Source organism: Oncorhynchus masou, chromosome 16 (assembly GCF_036934945.1).
Source record: "Oncorhynchus masou masou isolate Uvic2021 chromosome 16, UVic_Omas_1.1, whole genome shotgun sequence".
Taxonomy (NCBI): domain Eukaryota; kingdom Metazoa; phylum Chordata; class Actinopteri; order Salmoniformes; family Salmonidae; genus Oncorhynchus; species Oncorhynchus masou.
This window is the reverse complement of record NC_088227.1, coordinates 18613297-18638642: the sequence shown is the minus strand read 5'-3', so window position 1 is coordinate 18638642 and position 25346 is coordinate 18613297. Positions and strand designations below refer to the sequence as shown.

The following is a 25346-nucleotide window of genomic DNA, read 5'->3' as shown; positions in this document are numbered from 1 at the left end:
GCCCCCAGTTTAGCTCAATATTGTGTTACCAGCTACCGCTTTTTTGATGTAGCCTACAATACTACTGCATAACATTACTTAACTGGAAATCAATGTCCTATTTACATAGTTTACATGACATAACTTCAGTAATTGCTCTTGACCTTTAGACACATCATTAAAAGATCTCTCTACAAACAGCTGAATCACAGCTGCTATTAGAAACATGCAGGCATCAACATCTGTATGGATGTAAACACTGAAAGTGTTAAAAATAGTGACCTCTAAACTAGAGCCAAGATGGCATCTCTCTGCATCACTGAAAAACCAAAGCAGTCATGAACTTCCCATTAATCAGTGGCCAGGCTATTTATTTGATAACAAATTATATCAACATGAAACTGCTATGGACTGTTTATAAAGTCATGAAACTGGATTGGAATTTAGGTTATTACAGGATGGCCGCCAGTAACATTGTTGTAAAGCTCAATCAAAGATTGTATGGCTTAAACAATATGTGATGACATGTCTGTACACAATCCAATGAGGTGCAAAAGTTAATGTGATGTATCAATCGCAGAGCGACATGACCACATGGTGTGAGCAAAGGGTAAGATACATTTGATTGCTTTGCATGTAGCCTCGGTTTTTCTGATGACTGCCTTGCCTGGTTCACCAACTACTTTGTAGACAGAGTTCAGTGTGTCAAATCGGAGGGCATGCTGTCCGGTCCTCTGGCAGTCTCTATGGGGGTGCCACAGGGTTCAATTCTCGGGCCGACTCTTTTCTCTGTATATATCAATGATGTTGCTCTTGCTGCGGGCGATTCCCTGATCCACCTCTATGCAGACGACGCCATTCTGTATACTTCCGGCCCGTCCTTGGACACTGTGCTATCTAACTTCCAAACGAGCTTCAATGCCATACAACACTCCTTCCGTGGCCTCCAACTGCTCTTTAAACGCTAGTAAAACCAAATGCATGCTTTTCAACCATTCGCTGCCTGCACCCACACGCCCGACTAGCATCACCACCCTGGATGGTTCCGACCTAGAATATGTGGACATCTATAAGTACCTAGGTGTCTGGCTAGACTGTAAACTCTCCTTCCAGACTCATATCAAACATCTCCAATCTAAAATAAAATCTAGTCGGCTTTCTATTCATCAACAAAGCATCCTTCACTCACGCCGCCAAACTTACCCTAGTAAAACTGACTATCCTACCGATCCTCGACTTCGGCGATGTCATCTACAAAATAGCTTCCAACACTCTACTCAGAAAACTGGATGCAGTTTATCACAGTGCCATCCGTTTTGTTACTAAAGCAACTTAAACCACCCACCACTGCGACCTGTATGCTCTAGTCGGCTGGCCCTCGCTACATATTCGTCGCCAGACCCACTGGCTCCAGGTCATCTACAAGTCCATGCTAGGTAAAGCTCCGCCTTATCTCAGTTCACTGGTCACGATGGCAACACCCACCCGTAGCACGCGCTCCAGCAGGTGTATCTTACTGATCATCCCTAAAGCCAACACCTCATTTTGCCGCCTTTCGTTTTCTGCTCTTTTGCACACCAATATCTCTACCTGTACATGACCATCTGATCATTTATCACTCCAGTGTTAATCTGCAAAATTGTAATTATTCGCCTACCTCCTCATGCCTTTTGCACACAATGTATATAGACTCTCTTTTTTTCTACTGTGTTATTGACTTGTTAATTGTTTACTCCATGTGTAACTCTGTGTTGTCTGTTCACACTGCTATGCTTTATCTTGGCCAGGTCGCAGTTGCAAATGAGAACTTGTTCTCAACTAGCCTACCTGGTTAAATAAAGGTGAAATTAAAACATTTAAAAAATTAAAAAATGTTTAAATAAAGAACGTGACAATAAAAGCATATGCACTTGTGTAGGAACATCTTAAGAAGCATATTTGATAGGTTATGAACATATTTTGCTTTTAGATATATTCAAAAAATGTAGTTCTCTTTTTGGTGCCTCAGGGCAACGATGTACAGTTAGGTTACTTTTCAGGCCAATATCATGCTCAATGAAAGACATATCATTTGATGTAAAATGATGGCCTTGGTCAATGTTTTTCCAACATATCCACTGACATTCACAGGCAATGGACACAGAGACATTCTATGAGCGAAAGGAGACTAATTGGTTGGAGCGTTGGACTAGTAACCGAAAGGTTGCAAGATCGAATTGACAAGGTTCAAATCTGTTGTTCTTCCCCTGAACAGGCAGTTAACCCACTGTTCCTAGGCCGTCATTGAAAATAAGAATTTGTTCTTAACTTACTTGTCTAGCTAAATAAAGGATAAATATTTTTTGGAACAGTTAGGATCATACCCTCTGATAGTGAGGAAAGTGAGCTGGAGGACAGTGACAGTGAGGAAAAATGAACCATAGGTTTGAGAGGCAGTGAAATACTAGTTTATTCCCAATTTGTATTTTCTTATAAAAAATAGTGCTTGTTTCCACTATGTTTCACTTAAGAAATGTTCTGAAAATATCCCATTTTCCTTGGTGTTTTATTACCTTTATGGCGCAGCGTTGCCCTGAGGCAACAAGAACAATTCTGGGTGTGGGGGTAAAGTGAATGTTTTTATTATTGCTAAATTATCAGAAAGTCTAAATCTTCCCCGAAAAATAGAATGGAATATTTAAAACAAATGAAAAACCAAAATGTGTGCAGCTCACATTACAGACGCTGTCTGCATAGGAGCTTACATCATATGGTTAGATCTCCAAGACAAAAGGTCATTTCACAGCGGGTAGAGACAACTTCTTACCTTGTGAAAACAAAAACAGATGTTTGTCTCTGTCACTCTCACACTCTCTCTCTTTCTGAGATCTCTTTCAACTACATTTTCTAAAGATGGAGCTTTATCAAGTCAAGCTGGAAGTGGAACCCAGTTCTTAAGTAACAGACTGCTGTCAGAACCTTTTCCAAACAAAGGATTCTAGTTTACCCATCCATTGATTTACTGGCTATTAGGATCCCATCCAAGATCACAACATTTTGTGCATTCGCTGAGTCTTAGAAAACATCAGTGGAGCATAATCAGACTTAGACAATCACTAAGATAGGACGATAATAGACCAAAGTGGACCGAAGCAATTGGAACCATAGAGCAGCTGGATCATTTACTCTGTATGGGCCTTGAAGTACAAGGAGAGAAGGACCCAGGCAAAAGGTTCACTCAGAGGTCAGAGAAAATCAAATCTAACCCAATTTTATTTGTCACATGCGCCGAATACCACAGGTGGAGACCTTACAGTGAAATGGTTACTTACAAACCCTTAACCACAATGTAGTTTTAAGAAGAATAAGTGTTAAGAATGTATTTACTAAAATAAACTGAAGTAAAAAATAAAACAGAAAAAATAGTTTAAAAAATAATTGAAAAAAATTAAAAATAATTGAAGATTAATAATAAAATAACAGTAGCGAGGCTATATACAGGGGGTACCGGTATAGAGTGAATGTGCGGGGGCACAGATTAGTTGAGGTAATTGAGGTAATATGTACATGTAGGTAGAGGTAAAGTGACTATGCAAAGGTAGCCGGGTAGCCATTTGATTAGCTGTTCAGGAGTCTTATGGCTTGGGGGTAGAAGCCGTTAACAAGCCTTTTGGACGTAGACTGCTTGCTGTGCGGTAGCAGAGAGAACAATCTATGACTTGGGTGGCTGGAGTCTTTGCCAATTTTTAGGGCCTTCCTCTGATACCACCTGGTATAGAGGTCCTGGATGGCAGAGGTCCTTGGCCCCAGTGATGTACTGGGCTGGAAAGTATGCAATACCTTCTGTAGTGCCTTGCTGTCGGAGGTTCGAGAAGTTGCCATTCCAGGCGGTGATGCAGTCAGTCTGGATGCATCTCGATGGTGCAGCTGTAGAACTTTTTGAGGATCTGAGGGCCCATGCCAAATCTTTTCAGTCTCCTGAGGTGGAATAGGCGTTGTTGTGCCCTCTTCATGACTTACATGGTGTGTTTGGACAATGATAGTTTGTTGGTGATGTGGACACCAAGGAACTTGAAGCTCTCAACCTGGTCCACTACAGCCCCGTTGATGAGAATGGGGGAGTGCTCGGCCCTCCTTTTCCTGTAGTTCACAATCATCTCCTTTGTCTTGATCACGTTGGGGGAGAGGTTGTTATCCTGGCACCACACTGCCAGGTCTCTGACCTCCTGCCTATAGGCTGTCTCATTGTTGTCGGTGATCACGCCTACCACTGTTGTGTCGTCGGCAAACTTAATGATGGTGTCGGAGTTATGCTTGGCCATGCAGTCATGGGTGAACAGGGAGTACAGGAGGGGACTGAGCACGCACCCCTGAGGGGCCGTGTGTTGAGGATCAGCGTGGCAGATGTCTTGTTACCTACCCTTACCACCTGGGGGTGGCCTGTCAGGAAGTCCAGGATCCAGCTGCCCTGTCTGTCACACCAGCCTTCGCTTTCGCTCCCCCTCCTGTCCAGCCCAGGCATTCGGCATCGCCGGCATTCTAGCTGCTGCCGAACCTACTGCTGACAAAACCCTTCACTCATCAACCCTGGACATGTCTCGTCATCATTACACACACCTGGTTCCAATCCCCACTCTATCACTGTATATATACTCCCTCTGCCATTTTGTCTTTGTCGGTCATTGAAAATGTTACTTGTTTTCCTGAGAGGAATTTCCCTTACTATTTCCTGAGTACTTTATATTTTAAACTTTGTGTTTGCCCTGTGCCATTTTGTTCCTGAAGATATATTTTGAGCACAACAGAGTTTGTGTTTCGTCCCACTTTGATTTATGGTGCTTAAATAAACTCAGTAGATCTAAACCTGTGACTGCCTCCTGCCTACTCCTCTCTACACCAGTGACCCTGTCCAGATCCTCCATGTACTTCCTCTGTCATCCATATCTTGGTGACTGTTGATGTGACTAGTGCCCATATAGTTCACAGAGAAGCATCTGCCCTTTCTTCGGTGTGCTAACATTATAGCATCTTGATATTATTGTTGGGAGCAATTGATATCATAGTTGGCATTGCATGATCAACAAAGCCATATGGAGGGTAATTAGACAGCCTGGTCTCAGAGCAAACACATTATATTTTACAAAAATTGCACCAACATAAATTCTCCCCATAATTGTCCTCTGATCTTATAACACAACAAGAAACCTGGTCTCAGAAAAACACGTATATTACTATACTTCCTCCAAGACGGCGCATAGTTAGCTAAAATGCGTAGTGGTTGCTAATTGGCTAAAATGCATCTTTTTGGGGGGGACTGGTACTGTATGACTGGTACTGTATGTATATATATATTTATATATATACAGTACCAGTCACATTTTTTGACAAACCTACTCATTCAAGTGTGTTTCTTTATTTTTACTATAATCCACATTGTAGAATAATAGTGAAAACATCAAAACTATGAAATAACACATGGAATCATGTAGTAACCAAAAAAGTGTTAAACAAATCAAAATATATTTTAGATTCTTCAAAGTAGCCACCCTTTGCCTTGATGACAGCTTTGCACATTCTTGGCATCCTTTCAAACAAACTATCATACAGTAAATAGTAGAAATGAAGAAAAACCCATGAATGAGTGGGAGTGTCCAAACTTTTGACTAGTACTGTGCATACAGACATACATACATATATATAAAATACATATACAGTCTATTCGGAAAGTATTCAGAACCCTTTACTTTTTCCACATTTTGTTACTTTACAGCCTTATTCTACTTCTTCGGGATCAGTGTCCCTTCCATGGGACGGTTGAGCTAATGTAAGCTAATACGATTAGCATGAGGTTGTAAATAACAAGAAACAATTTCCCAGGACATAGACATATGTGATATTGGCAGAAAGCTTACGTTCTTGTTAATCTAACTGCACTATCTAATTTACAGTAGCTATTACAGTGAAAGAATGCCATGCTATTGTTTGAGGAGAGTGCACAATTTTGAACATGAAAAGTAATTAATTAACAAATTAGGCACATTTGGGTAGACTTGATACAAAATTTTGAACAGAAATGAAATGGTTAGCCTCCCGGGTGGTGCAGTGGTTAAGGGCGCTGTACTGAAATCCCAGCTGTGCCATCAGAGACTCTGGGTTCGCGCCCAGGCTCTGTCGTAACTGGCCGTGACCAGGAGGTCTGTGGGGCGACTCACAATTGGCCTAGCGTCGCCCGGTCTAGGGAGGGGTTGGCCGGTAGGGATGTCCTTGTCTCATTGCACACCAGTGACTCCTGTGGCAGGCCGGGCGCAGTGCGTGCTAACCAAGGTTGCCAGGTGCACGGTGTTTCCTCCAACACATTGGTGCGGCTGGCTTCCGGGTTGGATGCGCGCTGTGTTAAGAAGCAGTGCGGCTTGGTTGGGTTGTGTATTGGAGGACATGTGACTTTCAACCTTCATCTCTCCTGAGCCCGTACGGGAGGTGTAGCGATGAGACAAGATAGTAGCTACTAAAACAATTGGATACCATGAAATTGGGGAGAAAACAAGGTAAAATTCAACAACAACAAAAAATAAATGGTTCATTGGATCAGTCTAAAACTTTTCACATTCACTTTCTCTTTCTCTTACATTTCATAACGTTTTTTATTTTTTTTATTATCTTTTACCAGATCTATTGTGTTATATTCTCCTACATTCTTTTCTATTTCCATATACTTCAAAGTGTTTCCTTTCAAATGATACCAATAATATGCATATCCTTGCTTCGGAGCCTGAGCTACAGGCAGTTAGATTTGGGTATTTCATTTTAGGTGACAATTGAATAAAAGGGACGGATCCTTGAGGAAAAAGAACAATTTAACTCATCAATCTTCACACAATACCCCCATAATGACTAAGCAAAAACAGGATTTTAGACATTTTTGCAGATTCAGACCCTTTGCGATGAGACTCAAATATTGAGCTCAGGTGCACCCTGTTTTCATTGATCATCCTTGAGATGTTTCTACAACTTGATTGGTTTCAACTTGTGGTAAATTCAATTGATTGGACATGATTTGGAAAGGCACACACCTGTCTATATAAGGTCCCACAGTTGACAGTGCATATCAGACCAAAAACCAAGCCATGAGGTTAAAGGAATTGTCCGTAGAGCTCCGAGACAGGATTGTGTCGAGGCACAGATCTGGGGAAGGGTACCAAAAAATGTTTGCAGCATTGAAGGTCCCCAGGAACACAGTGGAGAAGGGTCTTGGTCAGGGAGTTGACCAAGAACCCAATGGTCACTCTGACAGAGCTCCAGAGTTCCTCTATGGAGATGAGTGAACCTTCAAGAAGGACAACCATCTATGCAGCACTCCACCAATCAGGCCTTTATGTGGCCAGACGGAAGCCACTCCCGCTTGAAGTTTGTCTAAAGGTAATTAAAGGACTCACAGACCACGAGAAACAAGATTTGCTGGTCTGAATAAACCAAGATTGAACTCTTTGGCCTGAATGCCAAGAGTCACGTCTTGCACCACCCCTGCGGTGAATCATGGTGGTGGCAGCATCATGGCAGTATCATGCTGTGGGGACGTTTTTCAGCAGCAGGGACATGAAGACTAGTCATGCACTGTACGTGTGTGTATATAAACACACACACACACACATACCCCTCCCATCTATATCTTAATTAACACCATCCATATTTGATTTCTATTTGCAATATATTTTTCAATTGTGCTGTGATATTTCAAACACTCTGAACCTTTCTATTCTCATAGTTTCTACAGATTTTGAATTCAAGAGAAACATTTTCGTTGAAAGTATTATTAATTGATTGTCTATGACTTTTCAAATCACCCAGTAGTGCTATATGCAGAGTTAGCTCCAGGTAAACGTTACAATTCTTCTGCCATTCCTGGACCTCTGACCAAAAACAAGCTACACCTGGACAGTACCAAAACAAATGATCCTGTCTCTTCGCAGCAAAATCTGCAGAGCTGGGATGGTTGTATCCCCATATATATATATATATATATATATATATATATATATATATGTTGCAAGAATTTTGTAGTATAATTTAAATTGAAAAATTCAAAGTTTTGAATCCGACATCATTTCGCATAACAGTTCATTAACCATGTGCCATGGAAATGGTACATCGAAAATCTCTTCCCAACTATTTTGCAATCTATATGGCACAGCTGCCATTTTGTTGGCCCTTCAATTAAACTGGTACTCTTAATCACAATTTTCTTCTCCCAATTTTGGTCTTTAATGCAGGGCTGGCAGAAATGTTCCTTTTTCCCCCTTCCACTTGCCTCTTCCATTTTTGCAGTAATGCTGCAATTAGTTGGTTGTAATTTTGGGTTGAGCACATACTTTTGTTAGCTGCATGTGTGACATAATTCCCAGTCCTATTTATGATATCATTTACAAACATACCGTTTTACATTTTTTTGTTGTTGTAAAATAACCGTTTTTTTAATCAATTAGTGTAATTGAGTTTAACCGCAATATTTGCTGTATTATTTGTTCTGTCTTTTCTGGTGGATTAAACTGAAATCGCAACCAACTTTCTTTGGCTTGTTTTAAAAATAGCGATATTTTGGAGATTTCATTTTAAAATAACCGCTAGTGAGAGGTTGTAATCTGAATAAAGGGGAAAAGGCCATTCTTAAACATGGGGGGTGTCACATTCGTCGTATAGAGGAGACCAAGGCGCAGTGTGATATGAATATATTCTTCTTTTAATAAAGAAATAACACTAAAACAAAACAAACGTGCCGCTATATAGACCGAGTGCTGACATGCAACTACACATAGACAATAACACACAAAACCAAAATGGAAAATGGCAACCTAAATAGGATCCCCAATCAGAGACAATGATAAACAGCTGCCTCTGATTGGGAACCAATTCAGGCCAACATAGACCTACATTACCTAGATATACAAAAACCCCATATATATATACAAAAACCCTAGACAGGACAAAAACACACATACCCACCCTCGTCACACCCTGACCAAAATAATACATAAAACATAGATAACTAAGGTCATGGCGTGACAGTACCCCCCCTTCCCCCCAAAGGTGCGGACAAACCTGAACTTTTAGGGGAGGGTCCGGGTAGGCATCTACCTTCGGTGGCGGCTCTGGATCTGGATGCCACCCCCTTCTTTACACTGATTTCGCTCTTGTAGCACTGACCCGTGGACCATCGCCCGAGGCTCTGGACTGCGGATCCTCGCCGTAGGCCCCGGGCTGGGAACCCTCGCTGCGTGGACCATCGGCGGATGTTCTGAACTGGGGACTGTCGCTGGAGACCCCGGACCGTCGCTGGAGACCCCGGGCTGGGGACCGTCGTTGGAGGTTCCGGTCTGTGAACTATCGCCAGACTCTCTGGACTGGGTACTGTCGCTGGACGCTCTGGACTGCCGAGGCACACTGTAGGCCTGGTGCGTGGTGCTGGCACTGGTGGTACCAGGCTGGGGACACGCACCTCAGGGCAAGTGCGAGGAGCAGGGCGTACTGGACTGCCGAGGCGCACTGTAGGCCTGGTGCGTGGTGCCGGGTCTGGTGGTACTGGGCTGGTGACACACACCTCAGGGCGAGTGCGGGGAGGAACAGGGCGTACTGGACCCTGGAGGTGCACTGGAGGACTGGAGTGTAGAGCTGAGACAACCCGTCCTGGCTGGATGTTTATTTTCGCCCTGCAAATGCAGGGCACTGGCACAGGACTCACTGGGCCATGCAGACTCACCGGAGACACAGTACGCAGAGCCGGCGTAGGATATCCTGGTCCAAAGAGGTATACTGGAGACCAGGAGCGCTGAGCCGGCACCCTCCTTCCTGGCTGGATGCACATTCTAGCCCGGCCAATGCGAGGAGCTGAAATAGAGCGCATCGGGCTAGAATAGCGCACTGGAGACACCGTGCTCTCTACCGCATAACACGGGACCTGACCAGTAACACGCTGCCCACAGTAAGCATGAGGAGTTGGCTCAGGTCTCAGACCTGACTCATGCAATCTTCTCGTGTGCCACCCCCCAAACATTTCTTGGGGCTGCCTCTCGGGCTTCCGTGCTAGCGGTGTAAGGTCATATCGTCGCTGTTCCTCTATTCTCCGGTATTTCTCCTCGTAGTATCGCCGTTCCGCTTTTGCTGCCTCTATCTCCTCCTTAGGACGGCGATACTCCCCCGGCGATACTCCTCCTCCATCTAATATCTCCTCCAATGTCCATTTCCCCATTAAGCACTGTTCCTCCTTTTCACACTGCTTGGTCCTGGTTTGGTGGGTTATTCTGTCACATTTGTCGTATAGAGGAGACCAAGGCGCAGCGTGATATGAATACATTCTTCTTTTAATAAAGAATGAACACTAAAAATACTAACAAAACAAACGTGCCGCTATATAGACCAAGTGCTGACATGCAACTCCACATAGACAATATCCCACAAAACCAAAATGGAAAATGGCAACCTAAATAGGATCCCCAATCAGAGACAACAATAAACAGCTGCCTTTGATTGGGAACCAATTCAGGCCACCATAGACCTACATTACCTAGACATACAAAGAAAAACATAGATATACTAAAATCCTAGACAGGACAAAAACACACATACCCACCCTCGTCACACCCTGACCTGACCCAAATATTACATAAAACATAGATAACTAAGGTCAGGGCGTGACAGGGGGAGACATTCTTACTAATCTGCCAGAGAACCAGTTTGGACTTAAGTATAACTTTTGTATGGCTGACTTTTTTAGTGAGAGGTCTAATTCTTTAATATTTAATCATTTCTGCCCTTCTAATTCATATTCATGATATAAATAAGCCCTTTAAATTTTGTCTGGCTTCGACTAAAGAGTTACGACTAAAGAGTTAAACAGGGTATTTTCCTTTCCATGGTAGCAAGATCTTATCTATTTTTGCTTTCCAGTCTATGAAAATGTATTGTAGTGAGTTCATTTCTTTGTTTTGGAATATGTATACCGAGTATGTCCACATCACCGTCAGGCCATTTTATTGGTAAACTACATGGTAATGTAAAAGTTGTATTTTTAGTGATCCAATATGTAATATAGTACACTTCATTTGGTTGTAATCCAGAGAGATCAGAAAACGTATCTATATTCTCTATAAGGATGTTGAGGGTTCCCAATTGTGGATTTAAAAGAAAACATGAGTCATCAACATACAATGACACCTTTGTTTTTAAGCCCTGGATTTCTATCCTGTTGATAATACTGTTGGATTTCATTTTAATAGCTAACATTTCAATGGCCATAATAAATAGATATGCCGATAGTGGACAACCTTGTTTTACTCCTCTTGACAGTTTAATGCTTTCTGAGAAGTAGCCATTATTTACTATTTTACACTTTGGTTACTATACATAACTTTAAACCATTTTATAAGAGATTCTCCAAAAGTGAAATATTCCAGGCATTTATATATGAATTCCAATCGTACCTTATCAAAAGCCTTTTCAAAGTCAGCTATGAATACCAGGCCTGGTGTCTCAAATTGTTGATATTGTTTTATTGTTTCCAGTACTTATATTATCTCCAATGTATCATCCATGTAAAAAAAGCTGTCTGATTAGGATGAATAATAACCGACAATATCTTTTAAATTATGTGCTATGCATTTTGCTAGAACTTTTGTATTACAACTCTAAAGTAGAAGGGGTCTTCAATTATTTTAAATGGACTGGATCTTTACATTTTCCTCTTGGATCCTGTTTCAATAATAATGAAATCAGACCTTCTTGTTGAGTATCTGATCATCTACCATTTTTATAGGAGTGGTTAAAACATGCTAATAACTGTCGGGGGCTCTGTCGGGCGGAAGCTCGGGACAGAGGGGCGGAAGCTCTGGCAGCTCGGGACAGAGGGGCTCTGGCGCCTCTGGGCTGACGGGCTCTGGCGCCTCTGGGGTGGCGGGAGACTCCGGCAGCGCCGGACAGGCGGGAGACTCCGGCAGAGCCGGACAGGCGGGAGACTCCGGCAGAGCCGGACAGGCGGGAGGCTCTGGCCGCGCCGGACAGGCGGGAGACTCCGGCAGCGCCTGACAGGTGGGAGACTCCGGCAGAGCCTGACAGGCGGGAGACTCCGGCAGCGCCGGACAGACAGGACCACCTGTAGGGAGGAGACAGAGAGACAGCCGGGTGCGTGGGGCTGCCACAGGACCCACCTGGCTGGGGAGACCTCCAGGAGGCCTGGTGTTAGGAGGAGGCACCTGAAGGACCGGGCTGTGGGGGTGCACTGGAGCTCTGGTGCGCAGCCTTTGCACCACTCCCCCAGGCTGGATCACTGCTCTAGCCCGGACCCTCCAGAGTGCAGGCACAGGTTGAACCGGGCTGTGGGTAAGCACGGGATATCTAGTGCCTACTACCTCTCCCTTAGGCTCCACTCCCACATTTGCCCGGCACGAGCGGAGCGCAGGCATAGGACGCACTGCACCCTCCCAGCGCCCGGAGACACAGCACGCAGAGCCGGCGCAGGATACCCTGGCCCGAAACGGCGTACCGGCGACCAGACACGCTGAGCAGGCACCATATGCCCTGGCTGGATGCCCACACTCACATGACACACTCGGGGGGCTGCCCTATAGCGCACCGGGCTATGAGCACGTACTGGCGACACCGTGCGCTTAACCGCATAACACAGTGCCTGACCAGTAACGTGCTGCTTATAATAAGCACGAGGAGTGAGCTCAGCTCTGCTACCGGGCTTAGCCCCACACCTCGTCTGCCCCCTCTCGTACCTGTCGCACTACCGTGCTGCCTCCTCATATCGCCGCCGCTCAGCTTTCGCTGCCTCCAGCTCTGCTTTGGGGCGGCGATATTCCCCAGCCTGTGCCCAGGGTCCCTCTCCGTTCAATATCTCCTCCCATGTCCAGGAGTCCTGTGATGCTGGCCGCCGTTGTTGCTGCTGCCGCTGCTGTCGTCGCTGTCCTTTACCACGCCGCTTGGTCCTTGGTTGGTGGGTGATTCTGTCACGATCTTCCTCCTCTTCTTCTGAAGAGGAGAGGCGAGAATGATCAGAGGACCAAAATGCGGCGTGGTATGTGTTCATGATGAATGTTTAATTAAAGAAAGAACTGAACACTGAATACAAAACAATAAACAAATAAAGACCGTGAAGCTATCATAAGGACTGTGCTGACACAAGCAACTAACATAGACAATCACCCACAAACAAACAGTGCAACCCAGGCTACCTAAGTATGATTCTCAATCAGAGACAACTAATGACACCTGCCTCTGATTGAGAACCATACTTGGCCGAAACATAGAAATCCCCAAATCATAGAAAATCAAACATAGACTGCCCACCCAACTCACGCCCTGACCATACTAAATAATGAATACAAAACAAAGGAAATAAAGGTCAGAACGTGACAGTCCTATAATTCATATGATATTGTACGACCAATATTCCATTCATAATGTAACCTAATATAACGCAGTACATACTAAAATTGTCACAGATTTATGAACAGAATAATCCGAATTGCCCTGAGACCGCGTTGCAAATTGATTGTGATAAATTGTGTTATAAGTTAATTAAGCTGATGTTTGTCTTTTAAAGTGGTCTATAACCATCTAACCATCTAAAATGTTTTCTGAAATGACTTGAGGTATGCCTATTGAATTAGCCCTGATATGTCAGACATGGAGGAAAGTTTTCCTTTTGAACAGTGGAGGAAGGCCATAGATAGTAAAGGTGCCCATTTGATCCATGTTCAAACATTTGTTAGCAATTAGCCCGAGCCGCAGACTGGACATTCTACAACATATGCACCCTCCGTCCCTCCCTCTTCTTTCCATCTCTTAGTCCCCTTCCTCTCTCTCTCTCTCTCTCTCTCCCTCTCTCCCTCTCTCCCTCTCTCCCTCCCTCCCTCTCCCTCTCTCCCTCTCTCTCCCTCTCGCCCAGTCATGTTTCCCCAAGCTGCCCAGTCAAGTTTCCCCAAGCTGCACATGGTTATTGTCCAAGTTTCCTCTGGCTCTGAGGGAGAGGAGCAGCAGCCTTTCGCAGACTGACTGTAAGCATGTAGCCAGGAATTTGTTCTTCACACCCTAATAGACCTAGACTGTTTTATGTATGTGAGCTGCAGTTCAAGTGAGAAGTTGCTGGTGAGCGAGAGAGAGCCCATGGGCTACCTGAAGAATTCCTACTGTAGTTGTTGGGAGAAAAGTCTGGCTGGATATACAGCAGTCGTAAATTAATAAGTAAGTCCTGTCTCCTGCTCAGTGCTCTGGACACCCTGAACCATTTACAAGAGGGACCTGTTGCCTATGGATAAGTGTATACATTGTAAATTAGACACTGTTTTTCTGTCACTTCTGCTGTAGGAGACTGTACTGCAGAGAAGAGGGCTGGGACAGTCAAAGGCTTTTGTCCGGACAAGTTCTTCACATCGTCACCAGAGCTGCCTTGAAGAATCACCATGAAAGGTTAGACGACTGTTGATGACTTTTTGTTGATGCTGTATTCAAATTCAGACTACTGCTCACTGTGGAGGAATATAATATATTATGTAGGAGACGTGAAAGTTCACCGGTGGCACACAAATGTGCAGACAGCTCGCTTTTAAGACCAGTACCTCACAGCATCCAGAGAAAACGTTGGTTTGTTGATCTTGGATGTGGGACATCCACCCCTTTTGCTTTGAAAGCTCCGTATTTCAAAAGCTTGCTGTTTCCAGAGGCCACACATTGGCTTTTGGGCTTCCTTTAAGGATCTTATATGAGCCCTTTTGAAAGGATAACATTTAAAGACCAACTTTTGTCAATGTTGCATGATATAAGACTCTTCAGAGACTCTGAAGAGGCTTTCGGAATCTGAGGAGTCCTCTCGGAGGAGGAATTGTGTAGCGACATGTGGCTTTAGCTTTGGAAGGTGTTATAGAGTGTTGTGGTATTTACAGGGGAACACACAGGTAGGTGGTCTCCTCATCTCTTGTTTGGAGCGTGCTCCATTGAAGCCGGGCTACTAAACATGTAGACTAACACATTCCTAATGTGAAACAGGAAAGAGGCACCTCGGTAGGGGAAGCAGCAGGTGTGTGGTTGGCACATAGAGTACAGTAGAGAGAACTATGACTGGAGACACAGACTGCCTTACAAAAACTTGAATAACACTGTTCAACACAGCTCTCTTCTTTGGAAAGACAAATGCATTCCTTCGGCAGGCATTCAATCATAAATCGTTGGCACGTGACAGTTATCAGATGAAATTGAAAGGTTCTAATTATACAGAACTGCTAGGATTGCAAGAGGGAAGTTTGTGGAATTACAGAACAAGACCCTTGCTACTATTGCTAGTACTGCCTGGCTATTTCTATCACGAGATGTCCAAAGCGTTTTCCTGGAGAAAACGAGGGCATGTATCATTTGATTTCAATTCTGGACTCTCTCACCACCATGAAGGGCTGCTTGAGATCCTTTGGAGCAACACCATTTGAAGCAACACATTCCAGGCATTTCATTGCTTTGAAAGCAACTACACATCCCCTTTGAAGTGCATCTAAACCAGTTGGTTGTCAACAGGGGCTTGGGGAGACACTAGTCTTTATCAGTTGCAGTTGGGGCTCTTTGGTGTTGGTGAAATCTTGTGTCTCTGTTTTCAAATTGGAGATTCAGGTATCCGTGTTAAAAGCTTTAAGTCAACACCAATCAGGTGGACATTTCAAACAGTACAGTATAGTTGGTTGTCAGACTTGGTATTTGTTTGTTTGGAGAATGGATTGCCAGTTGCTTCCGTTATAAGACAAGAAAACATAACACTCTTGACCCAAAGCTTATACTATCGTTTAATATTCAAACATAACTGGAATTTCCCTGCTCCACATTTGAATGCGTGTGAAATCCAAACAGTGGTTTACACATTCCTCAGCTTTTCTAGGTTGATCGGGAGAGATTGAGTGTAACATTTGAAAATCCACTGCCAAGTGTAAATCAAGAAGGAACACAATAGGGTAACCACAAGCATTGACAAATCATGAGGTTTGTGGGACGTGAAGGGAGTTGACTGGTGTCATGTTCCTGCTCAGTGTGGCCCAAAGTTCACAATAACAATGAGGGTGGGAGGACTTAGACTTCATGTTGCCAATGGGAGACCACTAACATGTGTGTTGTACACGCATATTGGCAATTATTTGATACTTGAAACAAATGCATTGTGAATAGAAACACTGGGTTGTTGATGTAGGTGTTAGGTGAGAGTAGTCTCCTAGAGTAGTCTCCTAGAGTTGTCTCCTAGATTAGTCTCCTAAGGGAAGGCTTCATGTCCAGAGCATTACACAGCAGTACCATCATTAGAAATGGGTCCGCTTACTAGGTGTCTGTCCTATTGTGGAAACAGAACCTTTTTATTTACTGACTCCAGTTTCTCTCCCTCGGGTGTCATCATCTGGCCACTATTGGCAGTCAACATTGTCCTTGCCCGACCTGCAGTTCTGTATGGACCTTTCTTCCAGCCCATTGATGGCCTTTTCCTATGTAATAGGTTACATGATTAAATCATTTGACTCTTTAGCCTAATGTGTGATAGCTCAGATTATTAGACAACTTGTCAAACTTACCCTCATACCTACGTAGGTATTCATATGGATGTGGTTACAAATAATCACCTATGTTTAGAGTGGCACCAAAGATGACTATGTAACGCAGTTGCTACCTCTAATGTCCTTGCTGGGATGTTTGAACAGAGCTCAAGGTGTGTTTTCATATGTGGCTGTGTACTATAAGACATCTGGACCAAGAGACAAATGAACTGTATTGCTTTCGGAGAGTCAAAGCTCTTCTTTCATGCCCTAGAACTGAAACATTGTCAATGTTTTTCATCTTTATTCTTTATCAGTACCACCACTGTATCAATCTCTTCTCACCACTTACACGTTTGTCGACTGTTGAAATGCAATCGTCTCCGTAGCTTTAGCCGAGTCATGGCAGAAGTATTTGGATGAATATTTAAACCTAACAAAGATTATTTTCATGACTTTCAGGTAATGAAATGTTGTAACACATTATGACAGTTCAAGGACTATAGCATTAGACCTGAGAGGTATTTTTGTCAAGTTCTATGGTGGACAGAGGGATACACTGCTAAAACAGAGAACATATAATCAAATTCACATTCCAAATGATCTATTACAAAAACTAATGATAGGTAGGGGTTATTCTGTTTTCAGTGCATTAACATTTATGTTTTTACCAGGCACATTGGACTCTTTAGCAATGCAAGAATGACACACCCTCTAATCAAGGAGATTTGCTGGACATACCATACAGACATGTCGCCTTTCTGCTGGCATATACATTACTGGATTACAAAGCTATCTAAATATTTAAAGGTTTTTGGAGTGGACATTCCATTCATGAAGTGTTTGATGAAATATAAATGTTAGTTTTGTCCATTAGAATTTGCAGAGGTTTTTTTTCAGCCATTTCCTCCAAATGCACCTGTGCTCATATTTGCAATGGAACACTGGCTCTACTACAAACACCCACCACATTTAAATATCTTACATTCTAAAGACCACTGACCAATAGAGCCCTCACCTGAGTGGCTGATTCTATCTTAAAAACATGTCTGGTGATTATGCTGGTGAAGTGCCCCTGATTGATGTGAGGTGCTGAAGAGGCATGTTTTATACAGGGAAGCCAGGGCAGACCACTTCTTTCCTCCGTTGGCAGAGCCAGGAGAGCATTGGAGGGCAGGCCCGGGGTTTAGCTTACAGCCACCGGTATGGCTGACTGGATAATGTAAAGTCTAAGAGCTGCAGCGGGTAGCTGGGCCCATTCCAGCCCCCTTCCTCTCTCTCTCTCTCTCTCTCTCTCTCTCTCTCTCTCTCTCTCTCTCTCTCTCTCTCTCTCTCTCTCTCTCTCTCTCTCTCACTGGTCCACACATCTCAGCACTTCAGTTAGAGCCTTGGCCTTCAGCAGTCTGACTTCAGCTGCTCCAACAGGCTGACTTCACATAAACACCCTCACCTCAGAGTTCTGTATTCCTCTCCACGTGCACAAAAAGCACAGCACAGCCCAGCAGAGGTGAAAACACCAGGGCTGCCTGAATGTAATATAAAGGGGGGAAGACGGTGAAGGAAAAGACAATAGAGACTCAACTGAGTGATGCTCTTTACTTTTGTGGATGTTGTACCTCAGTAAGAGAGTTGTTGACGTAACTCAGAGGAGATTCTGAAAGATTACCTGGCAAGAAATACTGAGGTTTGTAGCCTAAAATTGCATATGCCATTAATCAATTGAAAGGCCCGTGTACATCTCTATCGCATCACAACGGTACAGTAAAGTAAGCTTTTCACGGTAATGTCTACACCTGTTGTATTCAGCATATTGGGGAAAATATAGTTGATTTGGTTTGATTAAATCACATATATTTTAGGTTATAGCTCAATTAGGTAAGCATTGCTAGTTAATTTAGTGGTTAGAGCGTTGGGCCAGTAAACAAAAGGTTGCTGGATTGAATCCCCGAGCTGACAAGGTCAAAATCTGTCTGTCTGCCCCTGAGCAAGGCAGTTAACCCACTGTTCCCCGGGCGCCAAAGACATGGATGTCGATTTAAGGCAGCCCACGTACCTCTCTGTTTCAGAGGGGTTGGTTTAAATGCGGAAGACACATTTCAGTTGAATGTATTCAGTTGTACAACTGACTAGGTATCCCCCTTTCCCTTTCATTTGTGCCCAGCAATAAGCAATTTAAACCCAAGTTGAATCCAAATTCAGGTCTTGGCTTGAAGCTGCTTCTCTTTAGCATCAGTGTACCATGTCCCCCTGGCCCCTCTACCACATTGAGCTGGAACCAGGGGGGGTGACACAGCCAGCCCAGCTAGCATCACACATAAACAGCCTTACTATAGTGTTTCATATTAGGCTGCAATGGGGCCCTTTATCTGACAGCGCATACATTTTCATTGCAGCCCACCATACTTAGAGAAGTGAATGATATATTGGTCAGAGACACAGATTAAACACTAGGAAAACAATCCCGTTTCCAATTTGCGGAATTGTGTTTCTATAAGTTGTGAGCCAAGTATGACCTCACATTCATATTGAGAGCTCCAAGTTGAATGGTTTGTGTCTTGGAGGGTAAAAGTGGCCGAGGGGGCTTATTGCATTTCACCTCGTACTTTGTGATTTATGACCACTTTAATAAAATGTGTGAGTTGTTCCTTCAAGTTTCATACTATTGACCTTCATCTGTAAACACGCATTTCAAGTCTCTCTGTCTGTTTTTCAGAAATCTATTGTGGATACGAGAACCAGCTCTTTAAAGGTGAGGGCAAACATGCGTGTTGGTTTTCTAAATGATCCTCTGGTTCTTGGACAGAATGGTGTGACAAATCTGCTTGTTGCTGTCCTGGCTTTGGCGAATCTACTAGGCCTACTATTGCATGCTTGCATGGTGGGAGTAGTCAGATTTAAGTCAAAAGTCAATGAATGCTGACATGAGCTGAACTTCTGTGTGCTATCAGATGTTTCCATAACAGTGACACATGTTTTTCTTTGCTGCCTTTCAGAGGAGGATCTGACTGGGGAGGAGGAAGAGATGACTTCCTTTAGAGGTGAGGAACATGGTTTCTTTCTTGCTGTCCACTTTTGTTTATTTTGCTTGTTATGTGGATAGACAAGCGGGTTCTATGAAGTGTCCTTTGTTTTGATATTGTTTTGATATGTCGGTCATGAATCTCTCAGGCGAAGAACCCAACAATACAATAACCCTTTGAAAAATAGCATCAGAATATCCACCAAGGGCGTATTGTGTCCACATTGGGCTACAGTGTGTGTACAGTGTTTGTGTGTGTGAGGGCCTGCGTGTGTCTGCATACATCTGCCATCACTGTTTTGTTTGTGTGCGTGCATTGTACATCTGTTTCAGATATCCCTCCTTAATCCTTCTCTTTCCCCCGTCTGACCACCATGCTCACTCCAAACAGCCTCTGCTGACCAAAGCCAGCCACTAGTCTGGTAGTTAGTCATGCAAAGTCCACACAATGTCAGGGTTAAGACATGCATTTCCCCTCCTCTCTGTTCTCTAACCACCTGATGTTATGGTAGAGAGACAATAGCCCCATGCTTCTGATTGCAGGAAGAACCAGAGGTGGCTGTGTGAAATGCCAGCAGACACATTCTCTGCAGCTGGCCGTTAAAGTGCTGTACAGTTTCTTTGCCTTCCTCATCATAGCAGTGGCAGTGCTGGCATCACTTGGTGAGTAGACTATGATATTATACCAAATCTGGCAGCAGGCAGCAGGTAGCCTAGCGGTTAGAGTGTTGAGCCAGTAATTGAAAAGTCAATCCCCGAACCGACGAGGTGGAAAATCTGTCAATGTGCTCTTGAACAAGGCACTTAATCATAATGTCTCCAGCGTTGCTGTTGATAATGGCTGACCCTGGCTGTGACCCCTCTCTCTGTTAGTGTCTCTGGGATTTTGAGCTGTTAGGCCCACTTTTACACCACTTTGGTTGGGTTTGATGAGATATAATAACCAAGCTAATAAAGCCGTATTAAATCCAGATTATTGTATGAGTAGATTGAAGTCTGGGACTTGGTGTTTCTGCAGGTATTATGTGTGCACAGACCTCAAGCTTCTCATCAGCAGGCATTCCTCCCCAATCAGAACCTGTTCTCTTTTGTCATGCTTGACTTAACAATGTGCTCCACACTGTACAATAACAGATGAGAGGGAGATCTGCTTCAAGCCTACAGGGTTTCTGTTGTAAAAAAATAAGGGCCCTTTAATTTCCAACAAGGATTGAGTGAACATACGACTTCAAACTGATTTGCCAGGTCTTACCTGACTGACAACCTTTTCAGTGCTTACAGATGTTACTTGCATTTCTGCAAAAATATTATTGCGACTCAAAAAGATAAATCTCATTTTCACAGCAGCTCAGAGCTCCCTGAGGGCCATTGAGTAATTCCAAGATACAGAGGGTTGGGATTCCAACACTGCAGTGGCACTGCATATTATTGGCAGGGTGTGTTTGAGTTTATGTCAACGCAGAGCACAGCAATAATGAGGCGAAATAAGAACAAAGCACTGTAAACCTTATGTCGTGAAATGTCTGAAATGTTGTTTGGCTTAAACTCCCCAAACATCGAGCGAGAACTTAAACATGAACTCATAAATATAGAAATGTCCATATCATGCAGCACATCTGTTTTAGATTGTTGAAAGTCCCCAATAATTAGTGTTATATAACAGGCATTCCGGTGGGGGGAAAACATCACATTAGAACCTAACCAACCTCTGTGTAGCTAGCGGACATGATTAGAACAATAGTCCACCAGTACACCATGATAATGTAAATGAATGTTTGAGAGGCTGTGTAGAATCAACATCCCTGAGACCAAATGCAGCATAACTGGTGTTATGTATAAATTACATCGTTAGTGAGTGCAAACATACTATGGTGAACTAGTTATTAATCCCCAAAGTCAAGGATTAGGAAATGATATGCAAGTATAAGTCCTTAAAAGTGTGCTTTAAGCACTGTTGTTCTTCTTCTGGGGGAAATAATCAACTGGAAAGTAACCAGCTGAATAAACCAATACCATTATTTGTTCAGTACTTTGTAATAGAAAGAAAATGTCTTGCTGTTATCGTACAAGAAGGTTCAAGGCGGCATCTTAATTCCATTCACTGATGTGTATTGTCAAAGAAGTGTTGTAGTCACTGTGTAACTTCACTTGCGTCCTAGTTTCTCAGCACATGTATCATGTTTGTTTCAATGTCTATAGAGGAACCTCCATTCCTGTTATTCTGAAAGTCTAATTTACATAATTATCTTTGTCTCATCAGTATTTAGGAAAGTCGACAGCTTATCAGAAAAGGAATCATTTTATCATAAGAAGATTACCAAGGTCCAGGAAAGTATACAAGGTGAGAGAGTATGATTAATCACGTGACAAACTGTGCAGAGCCTCCCAATGTGGCTGCTGACAGAGAAGTCAAGAAGTAAACAATGACTAGTAGGGCATACTGAACATTTCTGCAGATTTCCCAAATGTATTTTGTCGAAAGAGGACCCCTCTGTTTAAAATAGGTCACCCATTGAGTGTAACTGTATGGGTGACTTAGTATGAAGTCCGGGCCAGTGAGGATCCGCTCTTCAAGCTTTATGGCCTGCCTCTTCTGGGGTGTCAACTCCCTGAAGAGACATCATTTGCAGAGGCTACGACAACTGCCTCCCTTGGCTCATTTATGGAAGCACCGCATCCATCAGTCGTCGACTGGAATTTACAAATGGCAACTCTGATCACGATTAAATGATACATAAACAGATCACCATAATGTTGTTGTCTATTCCTTCCCAGATCTTAGCACTGCCAGCAACTGCTCGGACTGCTTCAATGTGGCTCACTTCAGCGAGGAGATCAGTAGGCTGAAGGGGGAGTTTGAGGACCTCCAGAAGATGATCCTGGGTCAGGAGCAGGTCCTGGACCAGGCCTCCCAGACCCAGCAGACCCTGAAGTCAGCCAGCAGCAGGATGACCCGAGACATGCAGAACTACTCCCTGTCCATCAGGCTCGTCAACCAGTCCCTGGAGCGTTACGTACACCAGGTGGCTGGATGGAAGGCGGTCATCACCGAGACGGACGAGAGCATGAAGACTCTGTCTCAGGATCAGTATGACCTTAAGGCCACGGTGAATCAGGTCAACACCACGGTGGCCCTCAGCTCCTTGTGGATGGACGCCCTGCAGAGGAAGACCGATGAGGAGACGCTGGTCCTGCAGAAGATGACCGCTGACTGGCAGAACTACAGCCGGGTGTTGAGCGGTCTGAAGTCTAACTCTAGCACCACCACTCAGATGGTGAGGAGCATCCAGAGCGGAATCTCGGCCACGCACCAGAGGATCAGCATGAGCTCGGAGATAGTGCACGACCTTACCCTGCAGGTGATGAACCTGCAGATGCAGCTGGACAACGTCACCTCCTTCATGGACGAGCACGAGGAGAACATGCACGACCTCCACTACCACTCCAAGTACTATGAGAACCGGACGGGTGAAAGGTTCATCACCATGGATGCCCGCATGAACTCCATCGAGATGGAGATTGACACCATCTCGTCCAGCATCAATGCCACAGTGAACCACGTGCAGAGCATGTACAAGTACATCAACATTGAGAGTACTTCGTGCCAGACGCGGCTTGGTGGCCACACGGAGGACCTGCACAACCTGAACACAACGGTGCTACTGCTGATGCACCTGGCTGACACCCTGAGGCAGCAGTACATGTTGCTGAGTGTCCGTCTAGACGTGGACGTCAGGAACCTGTCCATGGTCATGGAGGAGATGAAGCTAGTGGACACTCACCACACCCATGTCATCCAGAACTTCACCATTCTGAAAGGTACAGCAGAGATGTTCTTGATGTTTTCGCCAAAGGCACTTTTGTTTACGAGATCTTCATTTAGCTGTGTTGCTGTTGGCTGGTTTCATTAGTGCTCACCTGACTCTTCTCTTCCCCAAATGCACTTCCATTATTGTTTAAACTTGCTAATATTGCTGCTATCACCTCACAGGTGCACCTGGCCCACCAGGTCCAAAAGGCAACAGAGGGGAAGGAGGGGCCAAAGGTCCAGTTGGCCTGACAGGAAACAAAGGAGACAAAGGCCTAGCAGGGAACCGTGGCCCTCTGGGAGAGAAGGGCTTCATCGGGCCGGAGGGCGCTCAGGGGGAGCCAGGACCAATAGGAGCCAGAGGCGGAGTGGGAATCAAAGGGGCGAATGGTTCTGTGGGCCAGCCTGGCCCCCGTGGAGAAAGAGGAGAGAAGGGAGATATAGGTACTGTTGGTAAGGATGGACTGCCAGGCCCCAAAGGGCCAATGGGAATACAGGGCCAAACAGGGCTCCCAGGGGTGCACGGGCTACCCGGTCCAAGAGGAAAGCCTGGGCCTGTTGGTCCACACGGAACCCCTGGCCCACCAGGCCTACCAGCTTACCCAGCCACAGTGTCTTGAGGGGCCCATACGGTCTGATCACTACAAGGGCAGGATTAGATGTACTGTAGTGATGTACTGGCAGCCTGACAAAGGGGTGGAGTGTAATTAAAGAGGTTGGAATGGATGGATGGAGCATGGGAAAGCTAATTCTCAAGCTTCCCGCTTCATGTTAGTCCATTGTTTTCATTGGACACTCAATGGACAACCCATGCTCTTGAGAATATACTGTACAGTACACATAGCCCTAAATGCATGTTCAGGTATGAAGGGATGTAGAGGAGACTGCAAAATTGAAGATAACATAAAGACTGCAAAAGTATGAGTTTAAAAAATAATGCATTGTAAGTTTTCAGTATCACATACAGCTGAATGCATGTTTGAAGGAACCACAAAACCCTCATGGGAGCTTCATAAAGATCTAGGTTTACATTGCCATGCAGTTTCATGAAGGTACACTTAAATAAGGATTATTTTGTACACACGTTTTTGGAACATTGACACGTGAAATTCTGTTTGATGGCACTTTACTGGTTTTATAAAGTGTAGAAACTACAGTCTGTTTTTATGTGTTTGCTTTTGCATCTTTTATGTTTCGGAGCAGGTTCTCCCGAATAATGACTGAAGTTGAGATGATTCAACAGGTCATAGTCATAATGGTAAGGGATGAATGAAATTGCTGAAGAACCAAAGGAATCTGCTTGGGTACGCAACTTTGGAAGTATTGGGTTTTAGTCAGCAATTGAACATTTCCTGAAATACTTCAAATGTATGGTTTTGGAATAAATATCTTTTTACGAGACATATTTGAAGTTTTATACCAATATTTTGCTATGTTACATTCAGAGTGTTTCCAGATTTTAAAGTGTATATATATAAGTGTATATATAATGTTTGTTGTGTGTTGTTGTTTCCATTGTGACTATTCATATGAATCTCTGCACATAATCAGAGTTGTGTGATGATATGTTTATTTTAACAGCAAATAGAACATGTAAAAAAAAGGTGAAACAATGAGAGACAGACGCTATGTACTGGGCACACACTAGTTGAATCAACGTTGTATAGACGTTGAATTGACGTCTGTGCCCAGTGGGTATTTTTGTAAACCTGTGTCATTCTTATAAACATTTGACTGGCTTGAATAGATGTTCAATAAATGCTACCACTCTATTTCACCAAAGTGTATCGACATACCACATTCACAAGTTCTGCTATTCTTCACATATGCGAACCTATTTTGAACTCCCATTTGTGTCTGGTAGAATGCTTGGATGTAGCTGCCGGGAGAGCCAATCAGAGTTCTACTCAGTCCAAAACCCTGAACGGATAAAGGAGTGGTTTTTCTGATTAATTAAGAACATGCAGTTTTCTCCCTCCAATAAAGTATCTTAGGATTTAGTGACTCAAAC

At 43.9% G+C, this 25346-nt stretch overlaps 1 protein-coding gene across 3 annotated transcripts; it reads left to right on the top strand.

Annotated features, from left to right (window-relative positions):
• Nucleotides 1-13914: 13914 nt before the first annotated feature.
• On the top strand, nucleotides 13915-25117 carry scara3 (scavenger receptor class A, member 3). Of its 3 annotated transcripts, none has more exons than XM_064991009.1 (8): nucleotides 13915-14193; nucleotides 14317-14418; nucleotides 19222-19257; nucleotides 19502-19546; nucleotides 20071-20190; nucleotides 21788-21868; nucleotides 22303-23346; nucleotides 23519-25117. In XM_064991009.1, the coding sequence occupies exons 2-8, from the start codon at nucleotides 14412-14414 to the stop codon at nucleotides 23953-23955; spliced, it is 1770 nt and encodes a 589-aa protein (XP_064847081.1). In that variant the 5' UTR covers nucleotides 13915-14193; nucleotides 14317-14411; the 3' UTR covers nucleotides 23956-25117. The 3 variants fall into 3 exon arrangements, with proteins under 3 accessions (XP_064847081.1, XP_064847082.1, XP_064847083.1); XM_064991010.1 differs by having other exon boundaries at nucleotides 13931-14006; XM_064991011.1 differs by lacking the exons at nucleotides 13915-14193; nucleotides 14317-14418 and adding an exon at nucleotides 14632-14903.
• The last annotated feature ends 229 nt before the right edge of the window (nucleotides 25118-25346 follow it).

Coding starts and splice junctions, on each gene's coding strand:
- scara3 (XM_064991009.1), top strand. Junction 19,547..20,070: donor AGAGATGACTTCCTTTAGAG/GTGAGGAACATG, acceptor TTCTGATTGCAG/GAAGAACCAGAGGTGGCTGT. Junction 23,347..23,518: donor GAACTTCACCATTCTGAAAG/GTACAGCAGAGA, acceptor ATCACCTCACAG/GTGCACCTGGCCCACCAGGT.